This window comes from Melanotaenia boesemani, chromosome 1, assembly GCF_017639745.1.
Source record: "Melanotaenia boesemani isolate fMelBoe1 chromosome 1, fMelBoe1.pri, whole genome shotgun sequence".
NCBI lineage: Eukaryota > Metazoa > Chordata > Actinopteri > Atheriniformes > Melanotaeniidae > Melanotaenia > Melanotaenia boesemani.
In genome coordinates this window covers 11,050,324-11,078,056 of record NC_055682.1, presented here as the reverse complement: position 1 = coordinate 11,078,056, position 27,733 = coordinate 11,050,324, and the positions used below count along the sequence as shown (strand labels likewise).

General features: G+C 37.0%; 1 protein-coding gene across 1 annotated transcript; it reads left to right on the top strand.

Moving 5' to 3' along the window:
• Positions 1 to 9: 9 nt before the first annotated feature.
• LOC121641869 lies at positions 10 to 26,779 on the top strand. Its single transcript, XM_041988214.1, has 3 exons — positions 10 to 92; positions 723 to 2,104; positions 26,456 to 26,779. Coding segments are annotated over exons 1-3 (1,707 nt in total). The 5' UTR covers positions 10 to 91.
• Positions 26,780 to 27,733: the final 954 nt, after the last annotated feature.

The window sequence follows — 27,733 nt, the reverse complement described above, 5'->3', positions numbered from 1 at the left end:
ACCAATAAATTTTGCCAATCCCAGGCTTAAATGGACCCAAGTCTCACGCCTTTTTTTTAAAAGATTGTTGGGATCGTCGGCCAAATTGACAAGTGGTGTCAGAAGTGTGGGCTTAAAAAAAAAAAAAAAAAAAAAAAAAAAAAAAAAAAAAAAAGAGAGAGAAGATATGATGACCAGAGGTGGAAAAAAGACTGATTCCAAGGAACTGGAGGAAGACAATGAAGCTGCTGCCACAGCTGGTCCAGGTGACAGACTGGAGGAATTAGCTGACATGGTTAAGTCGCTAATTCAGTCTCAAGTGGCAAGAGACCAGAGAATGGATAAAGAATCAGCTCGCCAAGAACAAAGATGGAAGAGTATGCAACATCAATTTCAGCAGATCCAAATCCAAGTAAGAGAAATGAGAGAGGAACAGGAGCTGGACCAGACTGAACATGAGATGGAAAATGAGACGTATGGGGAGGATGAAGAGGATCCAGATGAGGGCCCAAGTCAAAAAATGGTGCCGAGACGGGAACCTTCCACCCACAGAGACCCTAAATTACTTCCACTCACTGCAGAGGATGATATTGAGCACTTTCTGACTACATTTGAGAGGATGGCTCAAGTCTGCCGTTGGCCTAGAGAAGAGTGGGCTGTCCGACTAGTTCCATTGCTCACCGGTAAAGCACGAAGTGCTTATGTTCACATGGACATTAAAGATTCTGAAGCTTATGACAAAGTGAAGGATGCCATTCTTGCCAAATATGAGATAACTGCGGACACCTATCGACGACGGTTTAGGTCCCTGGATGTTCATCATGGTGAAACCCCAAGAGAACTCTATGTTCGTCTGAAGGACATGTTTTATAAATGGGTGAAACCTGAGAAATCCACTGTGAAAAACCTTTCTGAAGTGATGATCATGGAGCAGTTTCTCAGGATGGTAAATCCCGACTTGGAAGTGTGGATCAGGGAACGTGCCCCTAAGACAGCAGAGGAGGCTGCACAACTAGCTGAGACCTTCATGTCAGCAAGAACGGGAACCAGGAGGATCACCTTTGGTCGGGACACCTTCTCCACTGCTCGAAGTAAGTCTGATGGGGGTGAAAGGGGTGGTGGTACAGGTCAGAGTAGGAATTATTCTGGTAACAGACATTTCACTCCTAGTAAACCCAATCCTTCCAAGAAATTTTCTGCAGGTGCAAAGCCAGATGTGAGATGTTATCAATGTAATCAGATTGGTCACACTCAGTATACTTGTCCAGCTACTACACACAGCAAGCCATCCCTTTTGTGTTCAGTTCCTAGGCCCCCTCATCCAGTTTCGGCTCATGAATTGTCACAAACAGCACCAGTACTTGTAAATGGCCATCGTGAAATAGCCCTCTTAGATACAGGAAGCTCACAGTCTGTAGTTCTGTCCAGTTTAGTACCTAGAGAGCTATGGAGCGATGCTAAGACTAAGATAAGCTGTGTTCATGGTGATGAGAGAGATTATCCGGTTGCTGAAGTTTATTTGACTGTTGGTGGCCAAACATTTCTTTTGCCTGTAGCTTTAGCACCAAAGTTGCCCTATGCAGTCATTCTTGGGCTTGATGTTCCCACTTTGCTAGATTTGGTACACAATGCAAAAGCTGAAACTCAAGATATTGCTAATGATCAAGAGGTCCAGTCAAATAATTATGGCTTGGACCTGACTTTAGACCCAGGGTTTACGGGACCCAGTTACAGTTATGTGACCACAAGAGCACAGAAAGTTATTAATCCTCTTAAAGAGCTACCATTTTATAATGATGAACTGGAGTCAGGTCCTTGTAGACCAGTTAAGTCTAGAGCTGAGAGGAGAAGGGATAAGTTTCTGGGTTCAGCTAAGTTAGAAAATGTGCAGCCAGGAAGACCGAGTCAAAGTCTAGATTTTGATGTTCCTTCAGATATATCAGGGCTTCAGAGGGCTGATCCAACATTAAAACCATGGTTTGACAGAGTCTCTGAGGTTAATGGGAACAAGCTTGGCAAAGTGGATGTTCTGGCAGATGCCACGTATGTCGTGAGAGATGGCGTTCTTTACCAGTGTAAAGGAAAAACTGAGGCCATAGCTCTACCACAGTCTCTTAGGCAGAAGGTAATGGAGCTGGGTCATTCAATACCATGGGCAGGCCACCTTGCTTTTCAAAAGTCTCTCTATAGGATCTCTTCTCGCTTTGTATGGCCTGGCATGTTCACTCATGTGCAGCAGTTTTGTTCCTCATGTAAGATATGTCAGCTATCCTCGAACAAAGGTGTGGCTCGTGCTAGGCTACAGCCATTGCCCATCATAGATACACCCTTTGACAGAATAGGAATGGACCCAAGTCTCACGCCTTTTTTTTAAAAGATTGTTGGGATCGTCGGCCAAATTGACAAGTGGTACATTGGTGGTACAATTGACAAGTAACTGGTTGTCCAAAAACTTAAATTTTTTTTCTTTCATTTCTTCCTTACTTCCTTTAGTTAAGAATGACAAGAACTATCCGTATTGTTATTGTACTGAGTCACGTTATTCACGTGGCATGGATAATTTGCACCTCTGTGAAGCCTCCTGTTTATGCTGTGTCATACCTGGATTTGTGCCACCATAAAAATCTTATCTTTTTCAGGGAAGGTTTTGCTTAGTTAATAAAGATATGAAAAGTCGTAAAATTACCTGCAAAACCATGACATGGTTTTATATCCTGAACAATATTACATTTCACTGACTCTGGAAAACGTGCTTTTCAGCAGTGTTGAGCTGGTTTTTAATGCGTTCAGCTGGTTGGTAACAGTTAACAGTAGTTATAACTTTCTTCATGAAATTACTTATGGAACCATTAATCATGTAATTATCAATTTATTATAACGAAAATGAATTTAAATCACAAGTAATGGTAAAACTTAAATTCTCAGTGATATTGGATATTCAATTTTTTTTTATACCCATAAATACTGTTAACTCATGAGATTTTTGTACAATAAACAAATCTGTATTTTCAGTGTGCATATATTTAGGCGTCTAAGGTGACTGCCAGCACTGAAAAATGTTGGTTTGGGCTACTTTGAACTAAAAAGATGTCAGTGAGCTAGTCAGATTACTGTCATTTCATCCTCCATCTGTTTTCACCCACAGCATCACACCATGCTGAAATTGCCTTGATTTTTTATTTTTTTTTACTTTGCCAAAAGCAGGAATTTTATTATATTTAACCTTTCATATGTATGACTGATATAATGTTATAATGTTTATTAAACTTTAAATGAGCTAATTATTATTAATAACCAGTACTTTAAGCAATTTTTCATTGAAATTTGGAAATATTTATCATGAGGCTCAGGTAGAGGAAGGCACAAACACAGAATAGAGAGAAGTCAGGTGGATTTCAAAACTATGGTTTATTTAAACAACTAAAGGTGATGCTGTAGCAGGATAAAAGAGACAGGTCATGAGTGACTGTCTGACAAGGACCAGAAGCAACATAACCAGACAGGCAAACCTGACAGGTCTGGTCAGGATAATGAATTGATTAATTTCCTGTACCTGCTTAATCCTTTTCAGTATAACAGGGGTGCTGGACACCATCAGGTAAGAGGCAGGATACATCCTCAATGGGTTGCCAATCCATCACAGGGCTTACTGAGAGAAAACAACTTACACAAACCTATGGTCCATTCAGAATAACCAATGCAAGTTTTTGGTCCATAGGAGGAGACAGGGAGAATAAAAAAACTCCACACACAAAAATCCAAGCCATGATTCTTGGTTTGGGGCAACCACGACCTCAACATGCTATCCTCAGGGTGAGATATTAATACGCTGTCACAGTCAGGTATACCTAGGTTTAAATATAACAGGTCAGTATTGTACCATAGGACCTACCCTATATAGAATAACAGGTTAAATTTATAAAAGTAAATTTAAGAATATCTGCAGCAAAGGTGGATATTACATTTTGTCTTGTGAGACTGGCTTGTAAATCAGAAAATGCATTCCTGTTTCAAATATAAAAGGCATATAAATAATTGTCAGTGGATGACTTAGATTTCAAGGGAAATAAAAAAAAAAGAAGAAAAAAAACTGGAGTATGTTCTTCCTCGATTTATACAACTGCGTATAATGTGTTGAAGGAGAAATTATTATAACTTCAGAAAGTAGTAGCAAGACAGGAATCTCAAAATATCTATGTCTTTTGTGTTTACATTTTATTTTGTCTGTAAATACCAGTATTTTTGCCCTATACAACAAGGAGAGGCTGGACAGAAAGTTTGAGTACTTGCGCTCTAAGATTTAGCAGCAAACAACACATGAACTATAAAACAATCGTTTCTTCTCCTTTGTTTACTTTTTTATTTTGACATATCGGCTTAATTGGCATCTTCTGGATTTGTACAGACAGAGAAAACATGCAATTACTTACTTTTGGGGTGTCATGGATTGTTGAACAAACTCACTCAGGCTGAAAAATGTACAGTAAGCCGTACAGTAAGTTAGTCGTAAACCAAAGTAGTGGAACATTTTGTCTCAGTGATGGAGCTCAGCGTATCACTGGAAGGGAAAATGAATGGAGATGTATGAAATATTCTCAGTAATCTATTTTATACAGTATTATCTCAAGAGCTAAAATATCAACCTGCAGGTCACAGAAGAGGAAATGTCAGGAGATCACTAAGATTCATCCTCCACGTTACATCTATACAAAATTAAATGAAAAATAAATCCCTTTGTGATTTAGTTAGATATGGAAGAAGATCGTGCGCTAGTTTAAATAAGATCATTTGCAATCAATTATAACATTTCTTTTACCAGTCAAATTATGTTTTAATTAGTTTAACTGAATCTGATGGAAGTATGAATAATAAAATAAATTGTTTTGTAACAGAATGAAATTCAGTGAGATCATGATATTCAAGCGCATCAGGGGAGTCAAACATATTGGAGCTGTTTCAGTTTAATCTTTTTTTTTTTAAGAGTGATTTGAATCCACTCTGAAACTGGAACTGGAAATATTTAAATTTTACCCACACATGATGATAATGAAGGCTGGACTGATGCTGACTTCAAAGTGAGATAATTCTTGGTTAAATGGACACATGGTCAAATCCACGTGCATCCAGGATCCTTGCGGAGGATCAGTGCTGTGTACGGGGGATGGGAGCCGTGGGATGCTGGATAGAGAGGTGGCGACTCTTGGCTGCACTGAGCGGGAATTCAACGTCTGCTTAACACAGATATTCATAAATGTACACACACACACACACACACAACTCAAGCCAGTTTTCAGGGCAGATGGGAGAGGACATGACTGGTGTCTGCGGGGACAGCTGCTGACGTCTGACCTGCTCGCTGCCTAACACCTGCTACACATCATGTCCGCTACAGCACACAGCATCTTGGGTGAACCCTGCGGCAGGATGCCACACACTCTGAGAATTACCAAACACAACACACACACACTTATAATCATTAGATGTTCTTAAATTAAGTGACAGCCATCCTCATTGTGACAAAATTTAGTTGTCCCTTAAAGTAAAAATGTATTTTTGTGGTGGTAAACACATTCATTACATGCCTATTATTCAGCATTGAGTATGAGAAATGACTACTGGAACATTATCATCGCATTAATTAAAAACCCAGAATGATTATGAATCCTCCTGAGCTGAGAAATTCAGTTCATTGACTATGCTATTCATCCAGAAAGCCTTTATCTCTGCGTGAATTCACCACTGAATTATTTAATTTTCTATGCACAAGAAGTTCTCTATTAGAAGGAACCTCTGTCCAGCATTTCATATCTTTGAGTGCCTCAAGCTTAATCATGAAAAAGAAACTGAAATGAAAAGGGATGTTTGGTCTTATTACAGATACTAAACATTCTGGCTTAGTATTGCACAAAGCAAAGATTTCTCACTAGATAATATATAAAGACAAATATAACGGTTTGGCTGCTGTATGAATGAGGGCTATCAGTTTTCTCATCTTCCTGCAATATGGTGAATTTACAGTAATATCAATCTATTCCTATAAAGGAATTTAGGCAGTTTGCAATGTTATCTGATGTATATGAAACCATATTGTACCTTTTAAGGATTTAAACAGCATTTATATGCCATTTAACAGAAAAAAAAAATCTTTTATAAGCTAGTTTAGCTCACCCTCAAACACTGCTAACTGTAGCAGCTGATCGATACTAGGCTGTAGAGCCGTACTGGATAAAAACACTGGCACCAGCTTGTTTGGAGACTTTGGTACTAGATCCCCTCAGTGACTTTTCCATATCAGTAACTAGCAACAAATCAAACTTTTTGGACAAACATCTCCAAAAGCAATTTTTTTACTCCTGCAACAGGAATGCCTCTTTTCTTCTGTTCTGCACGGTCAGTAGCAGCTGTACCTGCAAGCTGCTTGCACATGTCCTGTGTTGTGTTTCCATCTGGGAGATGTATGTGCATAAAGAGACAACCTAAATCACAGCCCAAACTTTATCTTAACTTATTCAGATAGTATTTTATTTTATTTTATTTTATTTTATTTTTTTCAGATGACACTCTGGTATGTGTTTATACAAAGTCTTAATAGGCTGCTTTTCATTTACAATTTCGGACTTGTTTCTCTGACCAAAGAAACAGAAAAGTCTTTAATGAGAGCAGCTTCATTGTAAATTTGACTGTACTCCAAATCTGTAGCACAGACATCAGAAGAGAAGCAGCACACAGGTAGAAAGCCTATTGCACATATTGCAGATACTTATGGAAGTCATTAACTAAGTGATAACACTAATGCATGAACACATTATGTATTTTCTCCAAATTACTTGCTTAACAAATTACTCTAGGTTCTGGATCTGATTCTTTTTAAAACATATAGTGTTTGGCTGAATTATCTGGTTAAGCAAGTCTTACATCTTATTTCTATGTAAAGGTCTGCCATCTATACACGAGTCAGTTAGCAGGCAATCTTTTCTATGGAAACCTGAAATAGTCACTAAAACGTAATCTGTTGTTTTGTGTCAACAGGCCAGGTGAAATGTGTGGGTTTTTGGTGCAACATAAAAAGTAAATACATTCCAGCTGATCCCTAAAATACAATCTTATATCTGTATAATGATTGCGATGGACTGGTGACCTGTCCAGAGTGTACCCTTCCTCTCACCTGCTAAAATGCTGGGATAGGCTCCAGTTTACCCGCGACCTGTAATGGAATAAGAGGTAAAGATAATGAATGAATGAATGAATGAATGAATGAATGAATATAATTTCCACCAGCTTAATGAAAGTGCAATAGCTAAAACAAATAATGTTTGAGTGACACAATATGATACAGGAAATTAGAATTAGCGTTTAAGGATCATCTGATAAACTCTAGCACAGCTCTAAATCAAACACTGTATGGAAGGTAATGAGCTACTGGAGAACAGAGTTAGATACTGCATTAATGAATCATTAGGTAATTAATAGTTCATGCTCACAGTAAATTTACATTTCTTTCATGACTCACTCCCGATTAACTCTGAATCAGCCTCTAAGCAGTGCAAAACAATTAGCTACTCATTAAATTACAAATTACGAAAACATTAATATTTTTGTTTCCCCTCAGGTAAAATGAAGATGATACTTAGGACTTAAAATATTCTTAGCGACAATCTAAAAACATTAACATTTTTAGAATCTTGAAAATGAGAACCGTGGCAATATTTCTGTTTTGATTTTGTTGCAATTGATCAAATAATGGTGTCAACATTACCACAAAAGTCTGAGTGAGAAGTCCAAGGAGATAAATGTACATGAAAGGATGTCTGGATTCGATTCTCCATTGCCTTTCAGCATGCACTCAAGCTGCATGGCCTCCATAGATTTGTCCAAAACATCTCACACTGTCAGCGGAGCTCGACTGTTTTAGGTGTTTACATTAAAGTTCAGTTAAATGGAGATCAGATGAAAGTGGAGGTGCAAGTACATGAAAGTTAGCACTCCTTCGTCAACTTTGGTGTTCTTCAAAGCTTTGAAATGTGTTAGGGCTCATTATCCTGGTGCCCTATAAATCCCTTTACACAAAGGTGCAAACCACAGGATGCAGCGTGGAGGAGAGTGCTGCTCCTTGACCAGGGTGGAGTGGTTTCACTCCACAGCAGAAAAACACAGACTCAAGTCTTACTTTGACTATGTTTCACTGTGGATTTAATACAGTCAAGTAGTACTTTCACTGCTGTCTGTTTTCTTACAACTTTCTGTTGCTGCCTAAAATATAATTTCATTCATCAACGAACAGATCTTTTTCAGTCATCAGATGTGAAATTTTATACTGCATGTTTAATCTGAAGTGGTTAGTCTTGTTTGTGTACCTGAGAAGTGCTTTGGAAATAATACTAAGATGTCTGCTGGACACAGTTTAAAATTTCTTATGGGGACAAAGTGGTTTGCAGCCTTAATGGTAAATTAAGTCAGCAGGCTACAAACATAAGAGGATTGTTAAACTATTCTTTTTCTGCAATAAAAACTGAAAAACACGCCCTCGCAAAAATAAAATAAAATAAAATAAAATAAGTCTGAAAATAATTGTTAATTTGATAAAGTACAAATTGATTTTATTAAATTAAATGAAAATCTGAATCCCTAAAAGGAAATCGTGTCATGGTTATGGACTTTATGTTCATGTTTTTGGGTTTCTGGTTATGTTTAGTTAGTTTTCCCTTTGTGTTCTGTGGTTTTCTGTTCCTGCCTTGTTAGTTCACCTGGTCTGATTAGTCATCCACTTCACCTGTGTCTTGTTACTCCCTCAGTGTATAAGTACCCCTGGTTTTCTGTTGTTCCTTGTCGGATCCTCACCATTCATAGATGCCTGTTCCCTCTGGTTTCTGTTTTGGAACTAAACCCTTTTTAACCTGCACCAATTCTGCCTCCTGCCTACAATTAGGTCCTCACCTCCTCTGACGCCCACCATTCATGACAAATCGTGATATCATGGTATGTGCCATGATCTGTTTTTGGTTTAGGTTTTTTGGTTTTTTGGTTTAGATTTTTAGGTTTCTTGTCACGTTTAGATGTTTTTTCCTTGTCTTATTTAGTAGGTTTTCCCTTGTGTTCTGTTTTGTTTTCTGCTTGTGCCGTTACTTCACCTGGCTTCATTTTGTTCATTCACTTTACCTGTTGCCTGTCAGTTCGCCTCTGTTTATATAAACTTGGTTTCAGTTATCACCTGCCAGTTCATTGTCATGTTATCTGTTGTGTCCCCCCAGTCTTCATTGTCGTTAGTCTAGTTCTTGTTATTAAAACCTTGACTTCTGCACTGGTCCACCTCCTGCCCCATCAGCCTGCGTTTTGTCCGCACTTCCGCTGCACCATGACAGTGTTTGTGTTTTGAATGATATACCATTCATTCAATTTTTACTTCCTTTTCTACATAATTTAGTATACAGTGAGAGAATGTATTTAAACTAATATGTCTTAAATTTTGGAAGTGAGATAATTGATGTTTATATTTATGATCAAAGTAATAAAAAATAGAGAAAAGACAATTAAATAACCCATTACAGATATTTCTGATAAGCCAAAATAATTTACCTTGGCCACTTAAAATGAAGTCTGTCCTGCTGCTAAAGAACCCTGATGAGAACATCTGAGGGTGTCCTGGAATGGTTGCTACTGGGATATTACCATTAAATCCCTACAGTCATGTGGGGTGGGGTCTTTGTGTATTGTTCTTGCTTCCCACAGATGTCATCAGATCCCATTAGATTAATTTGAGGGAAGATTGAAAGCTTTGAGCCCTTCATATGCAGTTTTTGTGGGGCCAGTTGCCCTGGGGAAGGCTTTTACAGTAACCGAATGCTGTTGCCTTTTTGGAGGGCATGATTGGTCTTCAAAAATATATATATATACTGATGGCAAGAATCAAAGTGACCCCCATATAAATTTCAGGATTAAGAGTTTTTCCAGCAAAACATAGCATTTCAACAAAATGGGAAATCTTTCTATATCAGGATTTTCAATACTGCGACCAGTTATTCTTTTTGATAGAAATGACTTTCTGTGCAGGTTCTTACTCAAGTGGAGATGGAAAAAAATTTGCAACTCAACTCAGTCATTTCCATTTACCTGATAAGACCTATGTAAATGTGACATTTGACTTACCACTTTAACAAAAAAGGAAGGAATTTCTCAAAAGGACAGACTGTCAGGAGGTCATGGTATTTCCAGCTCTCCACAGCTTTCTGAGAAATTTGGTTTGCCTGGCGCTGGTGGAGAAAAAACAGGCCACCTTTGAAAGCTGCCTTTCATTAGTGTTCAGGAGATTGGTGTAAACATTAGTTGGAAAGCTAAACTAAAAGATGGAGGGCAATGACAGGTCAGGTTACAGAGAAGTGAGAGGTCAAGTGAGAGAAGAGGTCACAACTATATCCTAAGTCTTTTGCTCCGTCTTAGATATAAGGCAAAGAATTAAAGCGGTACTTGTGGTTTCCTGTGGTAGAAAAGCCCGGGATGATGAAAGCAACTCAGTGTAACACCAAACAGCAAGAAGTATCTGACACAAAGATGATGCAAAGACCAAAATTGATTAACTGTCTGACTTTGTGAAGCCCACATCTCTTTGCTTCTGTCATCATTTTTCACATGTCTATTAACTAACAAAGTATTTCTTTGGCATAGTTCACGGGTTATTGCTCCAGGCCTAAGAACATGACCGTGTGAGCTTGTTTGCTATAATGATGTCAAAAGTGTTGCCATGTTTCCATTACCTTACACAGTGCTGCAGAGGAAGACGGCTCTTTCCTCAACAGTGCAGGACTAGGCTGGTGCACAGGTAAGCTGAAAGACGCCACAGAGAACTATAAATAATAGAAAAGTTGGAGAAGTTATTTTTATAATATATGAGGCCCATTAGAAATAATTTGAAATTTGGTCGTGGCCTTGAATTATTCAAACCCTTACTGGATAGAAGTTGAGAACTTTATGTTTTTACCAGTGTCATATGAAAAATAGCAAAAGTAATAAAGAGCCATATAAGTGTTTTATTTATTTATTTACTTATTTTACTTGTCCTGTCCATCACGGTAGCAGGCAGAATGATGGTCTGGCTGCTGTGTTGTGCCAAACAAATGTGCTTTGCCAAGTGGAGCTTTATGGGTAAAAGCCTCCTCTTGATAATCTGATTTACTTATTTACTATTTATCTTATTTATTTATTTTGAATTATGGAATTTATGTAATCTTGCTGCACCTGACTATACATATACTTGATTTAGGAAGTGATGAAAAATGATATATATATGATATATATATATATATATATATATATATATATATATATATATATATATATATATAAAAAATAATTTCATATTTTCAGAATGACAACTCATTTTTCAGTATATAAATCTAAAAAAAATCCACTGTGTATTTGTATTAAGGACCATTTCTATCATTAATCACTCATTCGTGGTAGTTATTTGTGACCCATATGAGTCTTAACGTTGATAATTAAAAAGTGTAGTTGCAGGTAACCTCCTGCAGGGGGCGTATGGCACTACCTCGCCTGCCTGTGTTAATTTCTGTGAGAAATTATGTCATAAATATTGTTTTTTAGTTTGTTTTTAAGTTAAAAGGATTACATTTTAGTTGGATTAGACGTCTGATCATTTGAAATCTGATTTACCTTATTGTGGTTGCTAAGATTTCAAGTTTAATTTTAGCAATTCATGTTTGTGGCTTATAAATATAAAACTTAGAAATGATAATTTAGTTGTTTTACTAATTTAGCAACTATCAGTGTGATTAGGATAAAGTACTAGTTGTTAATAATTTGTTAATGTTTGTCATTGTTGTGACATTACGCCTTTATGTATCTGTTGTTTGATTTCTATAGTGATTAGTGGAAGAAGAGAATTTATCAGTTTGTTTATACGTGATTGATGTTCACTAGTTTTTTTTTTTTTTTTTTTTTTTTTTTACTACTGTGGGAGATCCTGTGATGGGGAGCTCAGCCTAACCAGACTGCAGACAGCTGTGGAAAGAGTGGGGTCTAATAAGGGATTGTCCACAGTTCACCGACCTGCGGTTCTCTCATTCACTGAACTCTTGGTAAGAACCTACATACACAGTAGTTAGCTATATCTAAGTTGGACTACAGACTAATACAAATTTCACTGTTCCATTACATAATTATGTTCAGTACCGAATTGTGTTTTTAGTTTTGTTCTGTTTTCCATACCCCATAACTGCATAACTAAAATTTATGCTATGTATTGTGATCTTTGTTTTCTCGTTATGTACCTGTTGTGCTGTGAAGACTGCAGCCATCAACCAAAAGACCATCAATGTATCCACACGCAATCAATATTAAATCCATTTGCTAGTGAATCGGCTCACTGGCTACAGCACAATAAAGGAATCTCTAATTCCTGTAATGATTCTCTTTTGTTAGTGAAAGGTTGACTGTGGTAACATGGCTTAAAAAAAGAAAAAAAGGAGCAAAAAATACAATAGCTTTTTTTAAAAAAAAAATAATGATATTCTGATGTTTCTGCATTGCATGCAAGCATGAAATATTTTGTGATCATACTGAATCCAAACTGCTATGCCAAGATCATGAAATAATGATTGTTTTCCTCAGAAAACAAAGCTCAGAAAGAATTACATCCACAGCCTCTCTAGCCTGAATAATATCATCATGCAAGTTCTATTTTTAGAATCACATTATCATTAAAGCTGTTATCTTAAAGTAAAGTCAGTATGCATGTTGGTATGTATTGCGTTTGTTTTTTTTTGTTTTTTTTAAATTTCATCGTTGTTATTGCATCTTTTATGGGGAGTCTTTGCATTGCCACGGTGTCCAAATGATTCCCCAGCAGACTGCGGCTCTTAGCATTGCCAGCTGCCCTGAGGCGAGTTTAACCTGAGTGGACGGATGTACCTGTACAACATTAAGCTGGTACAACATTTGTGTTGAAGCTCACTAAATCTCTGTCCACTCAACAGGTATTAAACTCCAAACAATGAAGCTCCAGGCTGGGCGCTGTGCACATCTCGTCCCTGCTGACAAGCCTGTGCTTCCTTGTCCTGCCTGGTAGTGCAGTCTGTCAGCCTGCAGATTATTCCCAGGGCAGGAGCGGTTGTTAAAAGGTGCACATTCATCATACATCAATTAAACATGTTTTTAAATTACCTTCTTCCTCACTTATAATCATTGCTTCATTTACGTGAACTTGGCAACATGTTTAGGTGACCCAGGCATGGTGTGCCCATGAATGTTTGAGCTACACGTACTCACAGAGAATGATGTATATTGTGTGTGCTGGATGGATTTGATTAAGAACCAGTCTGTTACTCACATTGCAGGGTTCATGTGAACCCCTGCAAACATCCTGTCATATATCAAACAACCTTCAGAATCTGTTAGGCCCGTCACTGTTGTTCAAATCATTCTCTCATCTTGTTCATCTGGAAATATATCTGTGATTTACTGTGGTGTCTAAATTATAGGCTCATATGTTTATTGTTATATCCACAAGCTGGAATTGATTATTTTGTAACACTTTCTTTACCTGAGGCCCTCTCAGTATGTGCTGCAGTTAAAAGAGATGTATTACCTTCATTCTAAAGCCTTCAGGTTTACATATGTCTCAGTAAAAACTTGTTCCTCTAGACAACTAATTACAAATGTACAAAATATTACAGATAATTCTTTTCTATGCGGCCTATTACTGATGTTTACCCTCCTTGCTTTTTGCTGCGCCCCTGTCATCAGAGGAGAGACACTGGTTAGCCGTAGGGATGCTGGTTTGCAGATAGTGATGGATGGTGTGTGCTTGGTCAAGATGAAAGCAGGTCAAAGCCAAAAGGGTTACATTCCTTTGCTTCATCTGTGGATCTTTATCTCCAATCACCTTTTCTGGCTTTGTGTCCACACACACAGGTGTTACTTGACATGTCATGTTTATTCTAAGAAATAAAAATAAAGTAATCTGTTGACAGTAAAACTATTTATATACACAGTGGAGCAGTACATATACAATTTGTTATAGATAATGAGACACTTTTCAGTTGAAGTGGATGTAAAATTTTATTAAAAGATGATTTCAAACATAAAAGACCAACAAAATAAAAAGAAATAAAACAGATTGATCAAAGACCACCCTGTCCCTCTTGTGAAAGCCTTTCAGATACCAGCTCTGTTTTATTTAGGAGTTCAGCAATCTGTACAAACATATCAGTTCCCATGTGTTTGAACACAAACTCCCAAAGATGAAATGGGAACAGGGCAAAATGCCCATTCCCATGGGCTTCACATTTTTATTAACTGTCACTGCACTCACTAACTGCAGCTCATTACAGCCCACAGTGGAGTGAAAAGGCTTGGCGAGACGGCCCGCAACACTACCTCCCATGCGGCTTTTCTTAGGGGTATTTCCTTTACAATAGTGAAGACTTTGTAATCTGAGCCCAGCAGGTATGTTGACAGAGTTGACACGAATGTGTATGTGTGTATCTAGTGCAAGGGTGTGTCTGCATGGCAAAGGAATGGGAGCTTGAACAAAAAGGGTGGAAAGACCTAGAACAACGCATGGATTTGACTAGTTCATTTGCTTTAATGTAGGTGATCCAAGGTTTTTTATGTTATTTTATATATATATATATATATATATATATATATATATATATATATATATATATATATTTCTTTTTTTTTTTTTTTTTTTTGAGCTGCTAAGATTACGTTCATAATCATAAACAACATCTGGTATGTGAAAAGTCTCCAAATGCGCAACAATTGGCAGCCATAAGAGCTTTCACACGTTTCAAGAAAGTGTCAAGAGCCTAAGTTCCTCGATGATGACTGATGTATTTAACATCATCTGAACAGTATTTTCCAAGTTACTCTTGAGATGTAATTGGTGATCTAAAACAAATTTAAGTAATGTAACTTATTACTTTTAATAATTTTCTAAGAAACGTTTTCAACTGAGCATAATGGCTGAAAAGCCGTTAAAGTACAAGTTTGAGAAAAAACTTGAATAATCCAGATTAGTCTAGTCTAGCTTTTTTTTTTTTTTTTTTTTTTTTTTTTTTTTTTTTTTTCCGAACATAACTTCAACTAAGGCTGACTTAAAGAAATGACAAGTTTACGAATTAAATGGATTACAAAAACTTTGGTAATAACAATCACTTTTTTACCTACTAAACTCAAAGTGTCCCATTTTAATGCTCTGCCATTCTCTAGCTTAATAAAATAAAAATGAATGAAATAAAAAATACTTTATTCATCCCAGAGGGAAATTGTAATCTGGATGTAATATTAATGTCCTTTACCCATTGAGTCACACTTGGCTCCAATTATTGTAATTGAAAAATCACCCATAATAACAAGAAAGGAACTGACCAACATGTAACAATAAGATGAGCCTATAGTTGTGTGTAATTTGCATTTCACTGCAGGTCTCTGGTGACCAGTCATGATAACAGATACCCTGATGCCTGTAGAGCTATAATTTGCAGTTGGTTTGGTTCTTAATCTAAACATGTGAGGATGGTATAATTTATTTAACTAACATGCAAACAACCTTTAAAATGCTTAATATTTGCAAAGCAATAGTTCACATCCCCCAAAGTCAGTACTTTTCACACTCCCCCTTTTGTAGCAATTACAGCTGCAAGTCTCTAAGGATATGTCTCGATAAGCATAGCACATCAAGCCACTGGGAATTTTTCTTTCTTCAAAGCAAAACTGTGCCAACTCTTTCATGTAAAAGAGGTTCGGCTGGTTTACAGCAATCTAAGTCATGCCACAGATTCCCAAATCATTTGAGATTTGGCCTTTAACCAGGGAAATCCAACACATCTCAACATTTCCATTAAACTGTGTGAATGTTACTCTTTTTGTGTTTGTCTTGCTGGAAGGCGAACCCAGTCTTAAATTACTGGAAGATAGAACCAATTTGCCTTTAGGATTTCCCTGTGTCTAGCACCTTCCACCATCCCTTCATTGATGATTAATTTCTCAGTTCCTGTTGATGAAAACATCCCCACATGATGCTGCCACCACCATGGTTCTCCTTGGGTTGCTGTTAGGTTTGCGTCAGATATAACACTTTCCTTGGTGGGCAGAAAGTTACATTTTAGTGTTACCAGCCAGAGATTTTTTTTCATGTGTGGGAAATCTCCCACAGGCCTTTTGGTGAGCTTTAATTTAACTGTAAATGTGTATGGCTTATAGTGGTCCTATGGACAGATACACAAGTCTCTGCTCCTGCACTTTGGCCTCTTTCTTGCCTCTCTAATCAATGCCCACCTTACCTTGTCTGAGTTTTGGTTGGCGGTGCTGTATTCTATTTATTCAGTGATAATGGTTTTAATGGTGCTTTGTGGGATTTCTTTTTCTTAAAAAAGTAAAACCCTGATTTGTGTTTTTAAAAACTTTATTCCTGATATGTTTGAGTAAATCTTTGGTTTGCATGGTATTGCTTGCTTGGTGTTGTCTCATGATTAGTGGTGTTGCATGGCCTTTCTGAACATGTATTTATAAATTGGAAACGTGATATTGGATTGCACCCAGATGGACTCTATTTAACTAATAATTTGAATTCTGAAGTCGGTTAGGGGCTTCATAGCAAAGCTACTAAATATGCATGCATATTTAATTCTATTCATTTCACTTGACTAATTTGGAATATTTTGTGTGTGTCCATTACACATATAAAAGCATTTAAATGACAGGCTGTTATGAAAAAAAGGATAAAATAATTTGAGTAAAATCATTGAAGATGTACAGCTGAAGTAATTAGCTGACGAGTGATGATAAAGCAAGTAGAGTCACAGAGGGGTGCTAATAGAACACAGAGCTCTGCTGTTAACAAGCATTTGCCTCTCTAAAACGTTATCTTGCATCAGTGTTTAAAAGAATCAATCACCTGTTTACTGTCAAACAAGAAAAAAAGGGATAGTGCTGTTGCTGGTAGCAGCAGGGAATCCATCAAGGCTGTGCTCTTAGACCTTTTTATAGTCCGCTTCTTAAAATGTAAGAAGAAAAATGTAGATGTGTTTGAAGGCTGTCCTGTGGTCCATTTGGTCTGCTCATTAATCATTTCTGCCTATCACACAGAGGCCTCTGAGAGTGCCAGCAAGCAAGTCATTAGAAACGAATGTGCGGCTCACTCTGCTCCGCAGGTTGCTGTCAGTGTGGCAGCAGGGTGGCGTGATGGTAGAAAAGGAGGAGACAAAGGAAACAACTTCCAAAAAAAGAATCTGCCAGAAATTGTAGGGGATATTAAGCTGTTCGCATGAATGATAGATGGAGTCATAATGTGCTCCTAATGACCAGCTTTTATGAGCCAGTTGAAGGTTTTGCTTCTCAAACTCAAATAGCCCAAATTGGATGAGCAGGATCAGAAAAATACCATTAACAGGGAAGCAGATCATAATTTTGTCATTGAGTCACACGAGAAAGCAAAAAAGAGACATACTTAAATGCGCTTTGCTCTGAAACTCTTTTATCACTTTAGAGCAGACGTTGGCGCCGCTTATTGGAACTGCTCCTTCTGATGTGGATGTGTCAATCGTATCAATGATTAAGAGTCAGGTAATCCATCTGACGTGGAGATTATAGGATCAGTGCAGCACAGGCTCCAGGCTGATTCCCATGAATAAAATTGCTGTGTTAATCTGTATAGGAGGAGGCAACCCTTAAGGCTGAAGAAGGACAGAGTGCTGTAGCCTGTAGAAAGGCTGCTTGGCCTTGTATCAAAGCTGGAAATACTGAGACTGTTTGACCTGGAGCTGCTTCCTCTTTGCTCATATTGGTGTTTTTGAAAATGACAGGGTTGTGTGGCTTCAGTAAGTCATATGGGGTAATTCAAGCCAGATTTAGGTAAGCTAACTTCAAGGTCACAGCAAATGGAGGTACAGGGAGAGGTATAGGTCAACAAAGCAGGCCTGGGAAAGGAAGTCCTTGTCACAAATTCACCAGAGATCCTGTGGTAGTTCTTTACATATAATGACCTTCACAGCCATCATAAAGAAAAGTGCACAGCACTATTAGTGTTTGTTCGAGTTATAAAGTAACCACGAGGTTTAATGGTAAAATATTTGTTTTAGCACTTTAAATGGCTTAAATAAACACCAATATTCGTAAATGCACAGCCATTACTTCCTGTAATGTTGGTCATGAGATCTGCAGTCAAATCTCTCAGGTTACTCTGCTACTGTCATATGTCATGCTGCTGGGTTTTATTATGGGTCCTGTGGTTTCTATTCAATGGGCCTCACAGTGGAATGCACCATGAGACCCACCCTGCTTCGTGTATTCAAGCACTCACATACAGCCCTAGTCACACATTGTGTAATGGAGGTACTTATATCAGCAGTTACGCTGTATGGCAGCATGGATATGCCACTACGGGTGTGTGCCATTATTGGAAAAAACAGAGAGCTGAGCAGGGTCAGGGCTGCTGTATAGCACCTTATCAGTCAGCCCAACAGCTCCGAGGAGGGTTTGTTTAAATTTGGCTCTGTGCCTTGTCTTGAGTTACGTCCAGATGGCTGATGAGATGTTGTGAATTGGGTTCTTGCTTGGCCGGTTGTGGTTTCAATTTTGAAATGGCTGGTCAGTTCACATGACACCCTATAAGTTTTTTCCTTAAGAACAAGTGAAAGAAAAAATATTGCTGCTGACGCTCATAAATTCGCTGCATTGTTTGAGATCACTGCCTAAGGTCAGAGAAATGTGTTCTGGTCTATTTTTATCAAAACTGTGTTGTGTCCCACTCCAGATGGCCTTCGAAGCCACATGAGAAGTGGTTTCACCTGCAAGGCAATCAAGACACAGGACCCATATGTGTAGTCATTAAAAACAAACTGATGTGTTGGTGGTCATGTGTTACATCACTAAACATCCACTAAATGCTACCATATGCTTTTTTGTTTGGCGTTTCACTGTTTTTTCTGTTTGGTGCTCAAAAATGATGCGTTCATTTGATTTAAAGGGAATCTTTTGAATATAAACACCACTGTGCTTCACTGTTTCTACTCACATACAAGAGGATCTTAAGTCAGGGCATTAATTTTTAGTTCATGTGGTACTTATATGTACTTGGTAAAAAAAAAAAAAAAGTCACTCTAAAGGTTTAAATAACTATCTTAAATTTTAAATGGAAAAAAAATTAAATATTATTGTATACACGTTAATAGGAAAAAATAAAGTGTTAATTTAAGCTGTATGATAACCTAATTATGTACAGGTTTCTAACTAGGTGAAAGCAACACAGTTGCAGCCATGATTAAAAAAGCTGGACCAGTTTTTGCAATGCGAAGGAATAGAGCTTCAGTACGTCCCTCATATCCATTAGCTTAGGAAACACTGAAACTTTATGAGGAAACACTGGTACTTTATGAGAGGAAAGGAGATAATTTCTTCTCACAATTCATTGTGGCTACAACAGGTGGAACAAACTCCCAGAAAGCTGCAGATCTGCTGAAGAGTTTGGCTGTTTTATATCAAAGTTAGAAGCTTTTCTATTTGCTGCTGCCTTTTAATCAAAACAACCATTAATTTCTCACACTTTCTCTTATGTTATCTTCTATTTTAAATTTTTTCTCCGTTTTAAATTTATTTTTAAAGTTTGTTTTTAATGTGCATTTTAACACATCCTCTGAACCCCACTGTAAAGCTTTTAATAACTTATGTATCACTTTGAATTGTCTTATACATAATATATGCTTTAAATAAACTTGCCTTGCAATGGCTTACAACATTCAGAGTGAGTTTTGATTTTATGACAGTTTAAAGCCTTTTCTTTCATTTTTATAATGTACAAGTTTTTGTAATGCCACTTATTATCATATCTTTTTATTTAATCCCAAATGACATGCAAGAATTTTGCACGAGTTACACATAAAAAAAGATATAATTTCAAATCATTTTAAAAAACAGCTTTATTTTGTTAAATTATTCAAATAACTTTAAAACTGTGTAACAAAGAAAGCCTGTAAGCTGCTGGTATTTTGAAGCTCATTTCATAGATAGAGAGCATAGAAGAAGAAGAAAACAGCTTCTGGGGCACCCCATAGGAACATTTAAATGAGTTATGATAGTAGATGAATCATCATATTGACTGGGTAAAAACAAGGCTAGAAATGTTTGTGGGCAGTTTTCCAAACAATGCTCTTGTAATAAAGAACAATGTGTTTTTTTTTTCTTCTCAGCTTGGGGAAGCCCTTCCTAAAGAGACATACAAGCTGCAATGGTGAGTGCATAGGCCGGGGTCTGTAATAAAGTGTAATGCAGCATGACTTGTACTCTACATATATGTGGATTTTCTTTTCTTAAATTCTTAGGAATGTCTCTTCCTATCTTTTCTTAACCTCAGTACTTTCCACCAAGACCCAATAAAAGTGCTTCAGAAAGGACACAAAAGGTCATTTCTTAGAGTGTTATCAGCTTCTTAATCTCAAATGAGTGGCAGTGGGTTAATGAATGAATTTCAAGTAAGCTAAAATGTAAAAGTTCTCTTTTCATGGGGTGGTCATCCATCTCAGTACAGTCAAGAAAATTCATGATAATGCACCTGTAAAATAAGAAAAAGTATATCAGTAGCTTAAAGTGATATCTGTTTTTAGCTTAAGGAAACATTGATATGTAATGTGGATGATTATACAAATGACTTGTTGTGTTGATTGTGCATTATTTTGCTGTATTTTTCCACTGTGTGTATCTTTTTTCATGTCTGGTGAATTAATTAAGGGCAGATTATCTGCCGTGCTTAACCCTTTAAAACCTGACCCAAGAAATAAAATGGAGAGAAAAGTCTATATAAGTCTTTATTTGGCCCTTAAACAAAATGTTAAAAAAGAAAAAGTTAACAAAAATAATTTTTATATTTTTACCCTTTATTACCATATAATAAGTCAAAATGTTTATAGTGCATATTTGTACTATGAATTGTATGGAGAACAAGGTAAGTACCAGTTTGTGCACAACAGGATTCTGAGCCAAGTTTTTACCATAAAATGATGCAAAAGTTTTCAGAAACGGTATGTATCAAACATAATACAATATTACAGGGTTAAAGCAGCTTCTCTGTCTTAATTTTAACTGGTCAAAACCTGTGTTCACTGCAAAGGAAGGCAGATAAAGAACAACTTGAAGGAAAAGTCTGAGCTGCCTGCCCATGAAACACAGTGGAGTGCTGTGCACAAAGATAAGAGGGCATAAAGAGCCGCCAGGATGCAGCAGGTGGGAAGTGAGTCTGGGGAACCAGCTGAGGATGATGATGTCAATGATAAAGGTATAGATAAAATGGGTGGAAAGAATGAGACTTGGGAGAGGAGGTGGGAGAGTCTAGTGCAAAAGGAAAAGCAGAATGAGAGACAAAAGACTTTGCCTGCTTTGAGTGAAATCACAGTAGACTGCAGAGGAAAGATTTAGAAAAGAAAACAGCATGAGACAAGAGAAACTAGATGAAAGCAAAAGGAAGCACAGGACCAGTCTACACAGAGGGATGCAGTGGAACCTGGACGAGTCTGTTCAGAATAACCGATACATAAGAACTGTGTGTTATGTTGGAGTAGCTGTAATTTAAAGGGCACATTTCATGTAATCGTCAAACTCAACTGTGGCTTAGAAACTGTAGGACTTTTCCAGGACATTGAATATTTATGGCATTTATGGCATGGTGCAAAAATCAAATAGGAGTGCCAGAAAATTCTAATACTGATGCCTTACTGATTAAATCAACTGCTTAAATGTATGCATGCAATTATGTATTAGCTGTGCATGGTACTTTTCACCCTCCTACAGTCAATGCTGCTAAATTATATCTGCTAGAATTGTGGAGTGATATGAAAATACCATATGTTCTAAAGACAGAAACCTCTACTTTTGGTTTCTAATGTACTCAAAAGCTTTGTAGACCTGCCACTAAATAAAGCATTTAATTAATTATTCATTAGTTAGTTGTCTTTAAAAAGAATGGAAATATTTAACCAAGTAATCCCATCAAAACAATGAAATAGATAGAAGGGTTCTCTCTGAGTGAGATATGATTAATCAGTGGAAGTGCTTTTAACCATGAGATAAGAGTCTGACTACAACATAAAACTATTGTTTTTCTCCTCAATTTTGAGCCATGTTCAGTAAGCAATGCACAACACTTTACTGAAGCACATTTGCCACTTCTGGGTTGGATTTAGGTTTCATGATCAGGGCTAAAATACATTCTTTTCACAATGCCACTGCCACTTTAATGAATGCCTTTTTGCTTGTTGCCTTGGTGACACACCAACACCATAATGCTACACTAAAACCTTGCATGCAGGTCCCCTTATATCTACCTATTTTGTAATTACAGGTCATTATTGCCTGGGTGTACATAGATAGTCTCAATACAAAAGGTCTTTTATGTGATTGTACTTGCCAAGACATGCAGCATCTCAGATCAGAAGTAGGCTACATGCATGGTATACTCACTTAAAAACACTATAATTATGTTTTATAAGCAAAAGCAGCTAAGCTTAACAAATGAAAAACATCAACCTCTTTATCATCTTCAGAACATTTAAAGCCAAATCTCCTCACTTTCACGTTATTTAAATATTGTTGGAATCATTGAGACAATCCTGCTCCTCAGTTGTGTTTTTTTGCAAGCGAGTCAAAGTGCAGACAGCAATATATTTAAATGCTTATTTCCCCAAATTCAGCACAGGCTTTAACAATAAATAGAAAGTATTGGTCTTGGTAGTTAAGACAATATCTTCTTTTCTGAAGGATGTGGGCCTGCCTGGAGCAAAGCTAGAATAGCTTTTTTACATAAAATAATATCCTATGGTCGAGTCTCAGGGAGAACAAAGCAGGTCATCCAACATGCACACATAATGTGAAATGGTGCATGACGGTTTTCCAGGTTGGTGATAAAGCTCTGTGCTCCATGGCAACAGTATTTAGTGCATATAAGCTCTGCAAAAATTCATAAACGTGGATGACATTGGCATACTGGAATCCAGCACAGACATAATAGTGGTGGCAACAATTTTCCAGTTTGACCCTAAAGGAAAGTTTAGACTTAATTTTAGGGGGAAAAAACTTTGGCAACATATTAGTTTTCACAAATAGCTAAATATGAGACATGATGTGTTGTATATGAAAAATGAATAAACACTGAACACTGTTGCACTTTCATGTAAGTACATTATTTTCTTAGATATCAGCTAATTTAGCATGTAGTAACAATTAGCATCACACTACATAATGTGTGCAGTATGAAATTATGACTGTAAGCTAATGTCTGAACATATGACTTATGCCTCTAACTGTTACAGTGGGTTTAACTGTCACTTAATAGTAATAATAATAATAATAATAATAATAATAATGGATTAGATAATAGATAATGGATTACATTTATATAGCGCTTTATCAAGGCACCCAATTTGTATCCATTAGTCATTCAAACATACATTCGCACACTGATGGCGGAAGTTGCCATGCAAGGAGCTCAACCACTCAACCACGATCAGGAGCAATTAGGGGTTTGGTGTCTTGTTCAGGGACACCTCGATATGAGCTCTCCGGCTGGGGATCAAACCAGCAACCCTTGGGCTGCAGGATGACCACTCTACCCACTGAGTCATGCCGCCCCCATAATCCCCCACTTACTGTCAAAAAAATAAAAACATTAAGTGAAAGAACAATGACTAATCATTTTAGAAGACAGAATTGAATCTATTAATAATTCAGAATATCTGTGTTTGTAATTTTGTGATATTATAAAATACAAACATGTAAGCATGTAATCAATGACTTTTTTTAGCCAGACTTTTCCAGGGACAGTGCACACACATCTGTGATACAAGATATTTGATTCATCTCTTAGAGGCTCGTTCATCACTGCGTCTGTCTGCAGTGGACAGGAACGGGATGAACAGCTCCTCTGGCAATCTCTCATCCTATCTCTCTCTTTACTCTCAGCATCTCTCTGCTGTTGGAAGACACGGCTGATACGTCTCCAACTTCAAGCTTTTAGCTGGAAGCACATTTATTGTTGCTGCAGGATTAATGCTGATGGCCAGAAAGTTTCTTCAAACACAGATTAAAGAAGCGTCTCCACGCTTCTATTTTTAAAAGCAACTCCTTTAATCCACCAAAGAGAATGGCATTCTTTGAAATATATGAATATAAAACACCAACTTCCCTTCAACCATATCACCATCACACCACATATTTCATGCAAATGGAAATGGCTCACAAACATCTAAAAGGCTTTATATGTTACTGAAGAGCACATATGTCTAAAGCTTTTATTGTAATCCATATGTTATTTGCTCCTCCATAATGTAATCTGGCCACCCTGGAGGAAAATTATTGGTTAGAAAAGTAAATTCAGATAAACAGCGTTGTCTTGTTTAGGAGATAAATGACTTGTTTCCTGATGTTGCGGCAGATTCACAATTTGTTCAAGGTTAAACTCTATCCCGTTTAAGGAGAAAAATCTATTCCAATTATATGCAGTCCTGCACAAAATGTACCACCAGGGAGGTTTCTGATACCTTTAAATTAATCATAACAACTGAGTTGTAAAAATAATCTTCAGCAACAAGATAAATGAGGACTACATAAGATGGCATAGCCCTTATGGAGCTCTGATCTCAACACACATCTGTAATAAAATCAAGAAGAAACTTTATAAAACTGTCCACAGGACAGTAAGTATTTTAAAGATGATGATGTGCACATCAGATATTGACTTGAAGGTTTTTCTTTTTTTACTGCCTTTTTTTTTTAAATAGCTGACTGATGACTTTATTTATGACATATTTCAGAAAAAGGGAAGGCTTATGTATCTGTCCCTAGTGTCAGCTCTGTAAATGCACAATGTGAAAAACAATTACCTGCAATCCTGTTAAGTTTGAAACAACTTGAAGGTTATCCAAATCCTGCCCTTTGAACTTCCTGACTTAAAGTCTCAGGCAAGTAAGTTTCTTCTCTAAAATCTGTCTTTAGAATTCACTTCTTATTCATTAGAAAGCACTTGATGTCAGAGTTTGGGGGTTTTGTTAGTTTAGTTGCATGTATTTGTTCTTTCCTGCGGTAATGGTTTGTTTCTCCCTTCCTCCAGACAGAGCAGCAGCCCTGGGGCCTGTCAGCAATACAGCATTCTATCATTATCATCATCATCATCATCACCTTCAGTATTTAAGGACAGATGTCACACTCATTCAGTCCCAGATGCTTGGCAACTGCTTATGTTCACCGGGAGGTGTGCCTGCCTTAGCATCAACATTTTAAGGTTTCAGTTAAATCAAGAACATGACACTTGACTCATAATAATAATTATTTCACCTAAGTTAATCACTATGGCAACATGTGCATTATTGCAGAGGTCATGTGTCACTGTGTTCACTTTCCCTCGGGATCAATAAAGTATCTATCTATCTATCTATCTATCTATCTATCTATCTATCTATCTATCTATCTATCTATCTATCTATCTATCTATCTATCTATCTATCTATCTATCTATCTATCTATCTATCTATCTATCTATCTATCTATCTATCTATCTATCTATCTATCTATCTATCTATCTATCTATCTATCTATCTATCTATCTATCTATCTATCTATCTATCTATCTATCTATCTATCTATCTATCTATCTATCTATCTATCTATCTATCTATCTATCTATCTATCTATCTATCTATCTATCTATCTATCTATCTATCTATCTATCTATCTATCTATCTATCTATCTATCTATCTATCTATCTATCTATCTATCTATCTATCTATCTATCTATCTATCTATCTATCTATCTATCTATCTATCTATCTATCTATCTATCTATCTATCTATCTATCTATCTATCTATCTATCTATCTATCTATCTATCTATCTATCTATCTATCTATCTATCTATCTATCTATCTATCTATCTATCTATCTATCTATCTATCTATCTATCTATCTATCTATCTATCTATCTATCTATCTATCTATCTATCTATCTATCTATCTATCTATCTATCTATCTATCTATCTATCTATCTATCTATCTATCTATCTATCTATCTATCTATCTATCTATCTATCTATCTATCTATCTATCTATCTATCTATCTATCTATCTATCTATCTATCTATCTATCTATCTATCTATCTTGAATCAGACACTTGATTTCTTTCTTTCTTTCTTCACCTCTCATTACTTAAAATAAATAAGCTTTCTAAAGCAGTATTGATGAGTAATCAATAAATGAGCCTAGTGTTAGTTCTGAATCATATTTTGGACTTTAAAGTACTTTGTGGGGCCACATCTGTTAGGAGTGTATTCATTTGAGTGAAACCTGTTTAACAAAAACTTGATCAGAGGAAAATATATAGTGCCCTGCTAAACCATCTCTTTAGTTTGCATGCATGTACAATTGTTGTCTATTCTGTAAGAACCACAGTGGGCTTTGTTGTGATTTTTTTTCTCAGAAAACCGTGTACGGTGCAGAAGAGCAGAAAAGCACCACTGCCACTGTGGGTCCATGTCTCCTCCCACCTGGCAAGGCTGTCAGATGCATGGCTCTGTGCCCTGGCATGCAACATGCCATCTCTCTGGCACATCCTCTAGTTGTGGGATTGGGGGAAAGGATGCCAATCGGGGCATCTCCAATCACTGTGGTTGTCCACACTTTGGATCTTAGGAGGCCCGCAGGCCAGCTTTTCCACCTGTTCAACAGGAACCTGAGGTGCACCTCCAGTGGCCCCCATATGTCACCAGATTCACTCACTGTGTTATGTGAGTCTTTTTTATGAGCTTTATGTCATACAGTGATTATGGCATCAAAGAAAGGTCAAGGACAAAATTATATGTATTAACATTGAGCCTTTTGTACCCTAAATAAATAAAAGCAATTTATTAAATAATTAACGTTGTTCATTTTTTTTAATTGCAAGTTAACACATTTTATTTTTATTGTTTTATTTATTTTATTTTATTGTTTTCCTCTGTGTTCTTGCTTACTGGCTTCTTTCTTCACCTCTCATTACTTAAAATAAATAAGCTTTCTAAAGCAGTATTGATGAGTAACCAATAAATGAGCCTAGTGTTAGTGCTCACTGGCTCTAAACACAGAGAAACCACATGCTTTGCAATAAATGTTTCTTCGTCCATTACTCGTCCTGCTGCAGCGGTGCGTCTGATGTTTTCAGGGGAGAGCAGGTTTATTACAATGAAGAAATATTTTCTGTCTGGCACTCAAAACAGAAAAAAAGAATGACATTTCTTTTTGTCCGCCAGAACTTATGCAAATAAGCTGAAAATGGTGATTTTTGCACCCAAAAGACAATGAGAAACGTAGAGTTTTTTATTTTTTAATAACTAAATGCGATTTTGCCCCGGTGATTATAAGTTTTGAGGCAAGACAGCAAAAGTAAGACATAATTTGTGTTTATATTTTTTTCGGACTTTGTGTACCTGGTCTTTTGTTTGTTGTCTGAACTGTGTTTGGTGGTCATAGAAATGGTTTTACTGAGCTGTTAGCTGAGATTCTGGACTTGTGGGGATACCACACATGTTTATAGTTACATTTACAGACCTGACGTTGCACCTTTAAAACCGGATGTTAACTCTTTAACTCCTGGTACTGGAGGGTGCAGGTGCAAGAAGTTAAGCTAAAGAGTCGAGCTAAGAATGCAAAGTTGGAGAATTTATAGACATGAAATCTGGATGATGAACCACTAAAGGTGCATAGATGGAAGTTATTGTGA

Bases quoted from the DNA above. Each gene is read 5' to 3' on its own strand.
- LOC121641869 (XM_041988214.1), top strand. The intron at 2,105-26,455 runs GTAATGGAGCTG...TTTTTTTCTCAG, and splicing joins CACAGTCTCTTAGGCAGAAG to AAAACCGTGTACGGTGCAGA.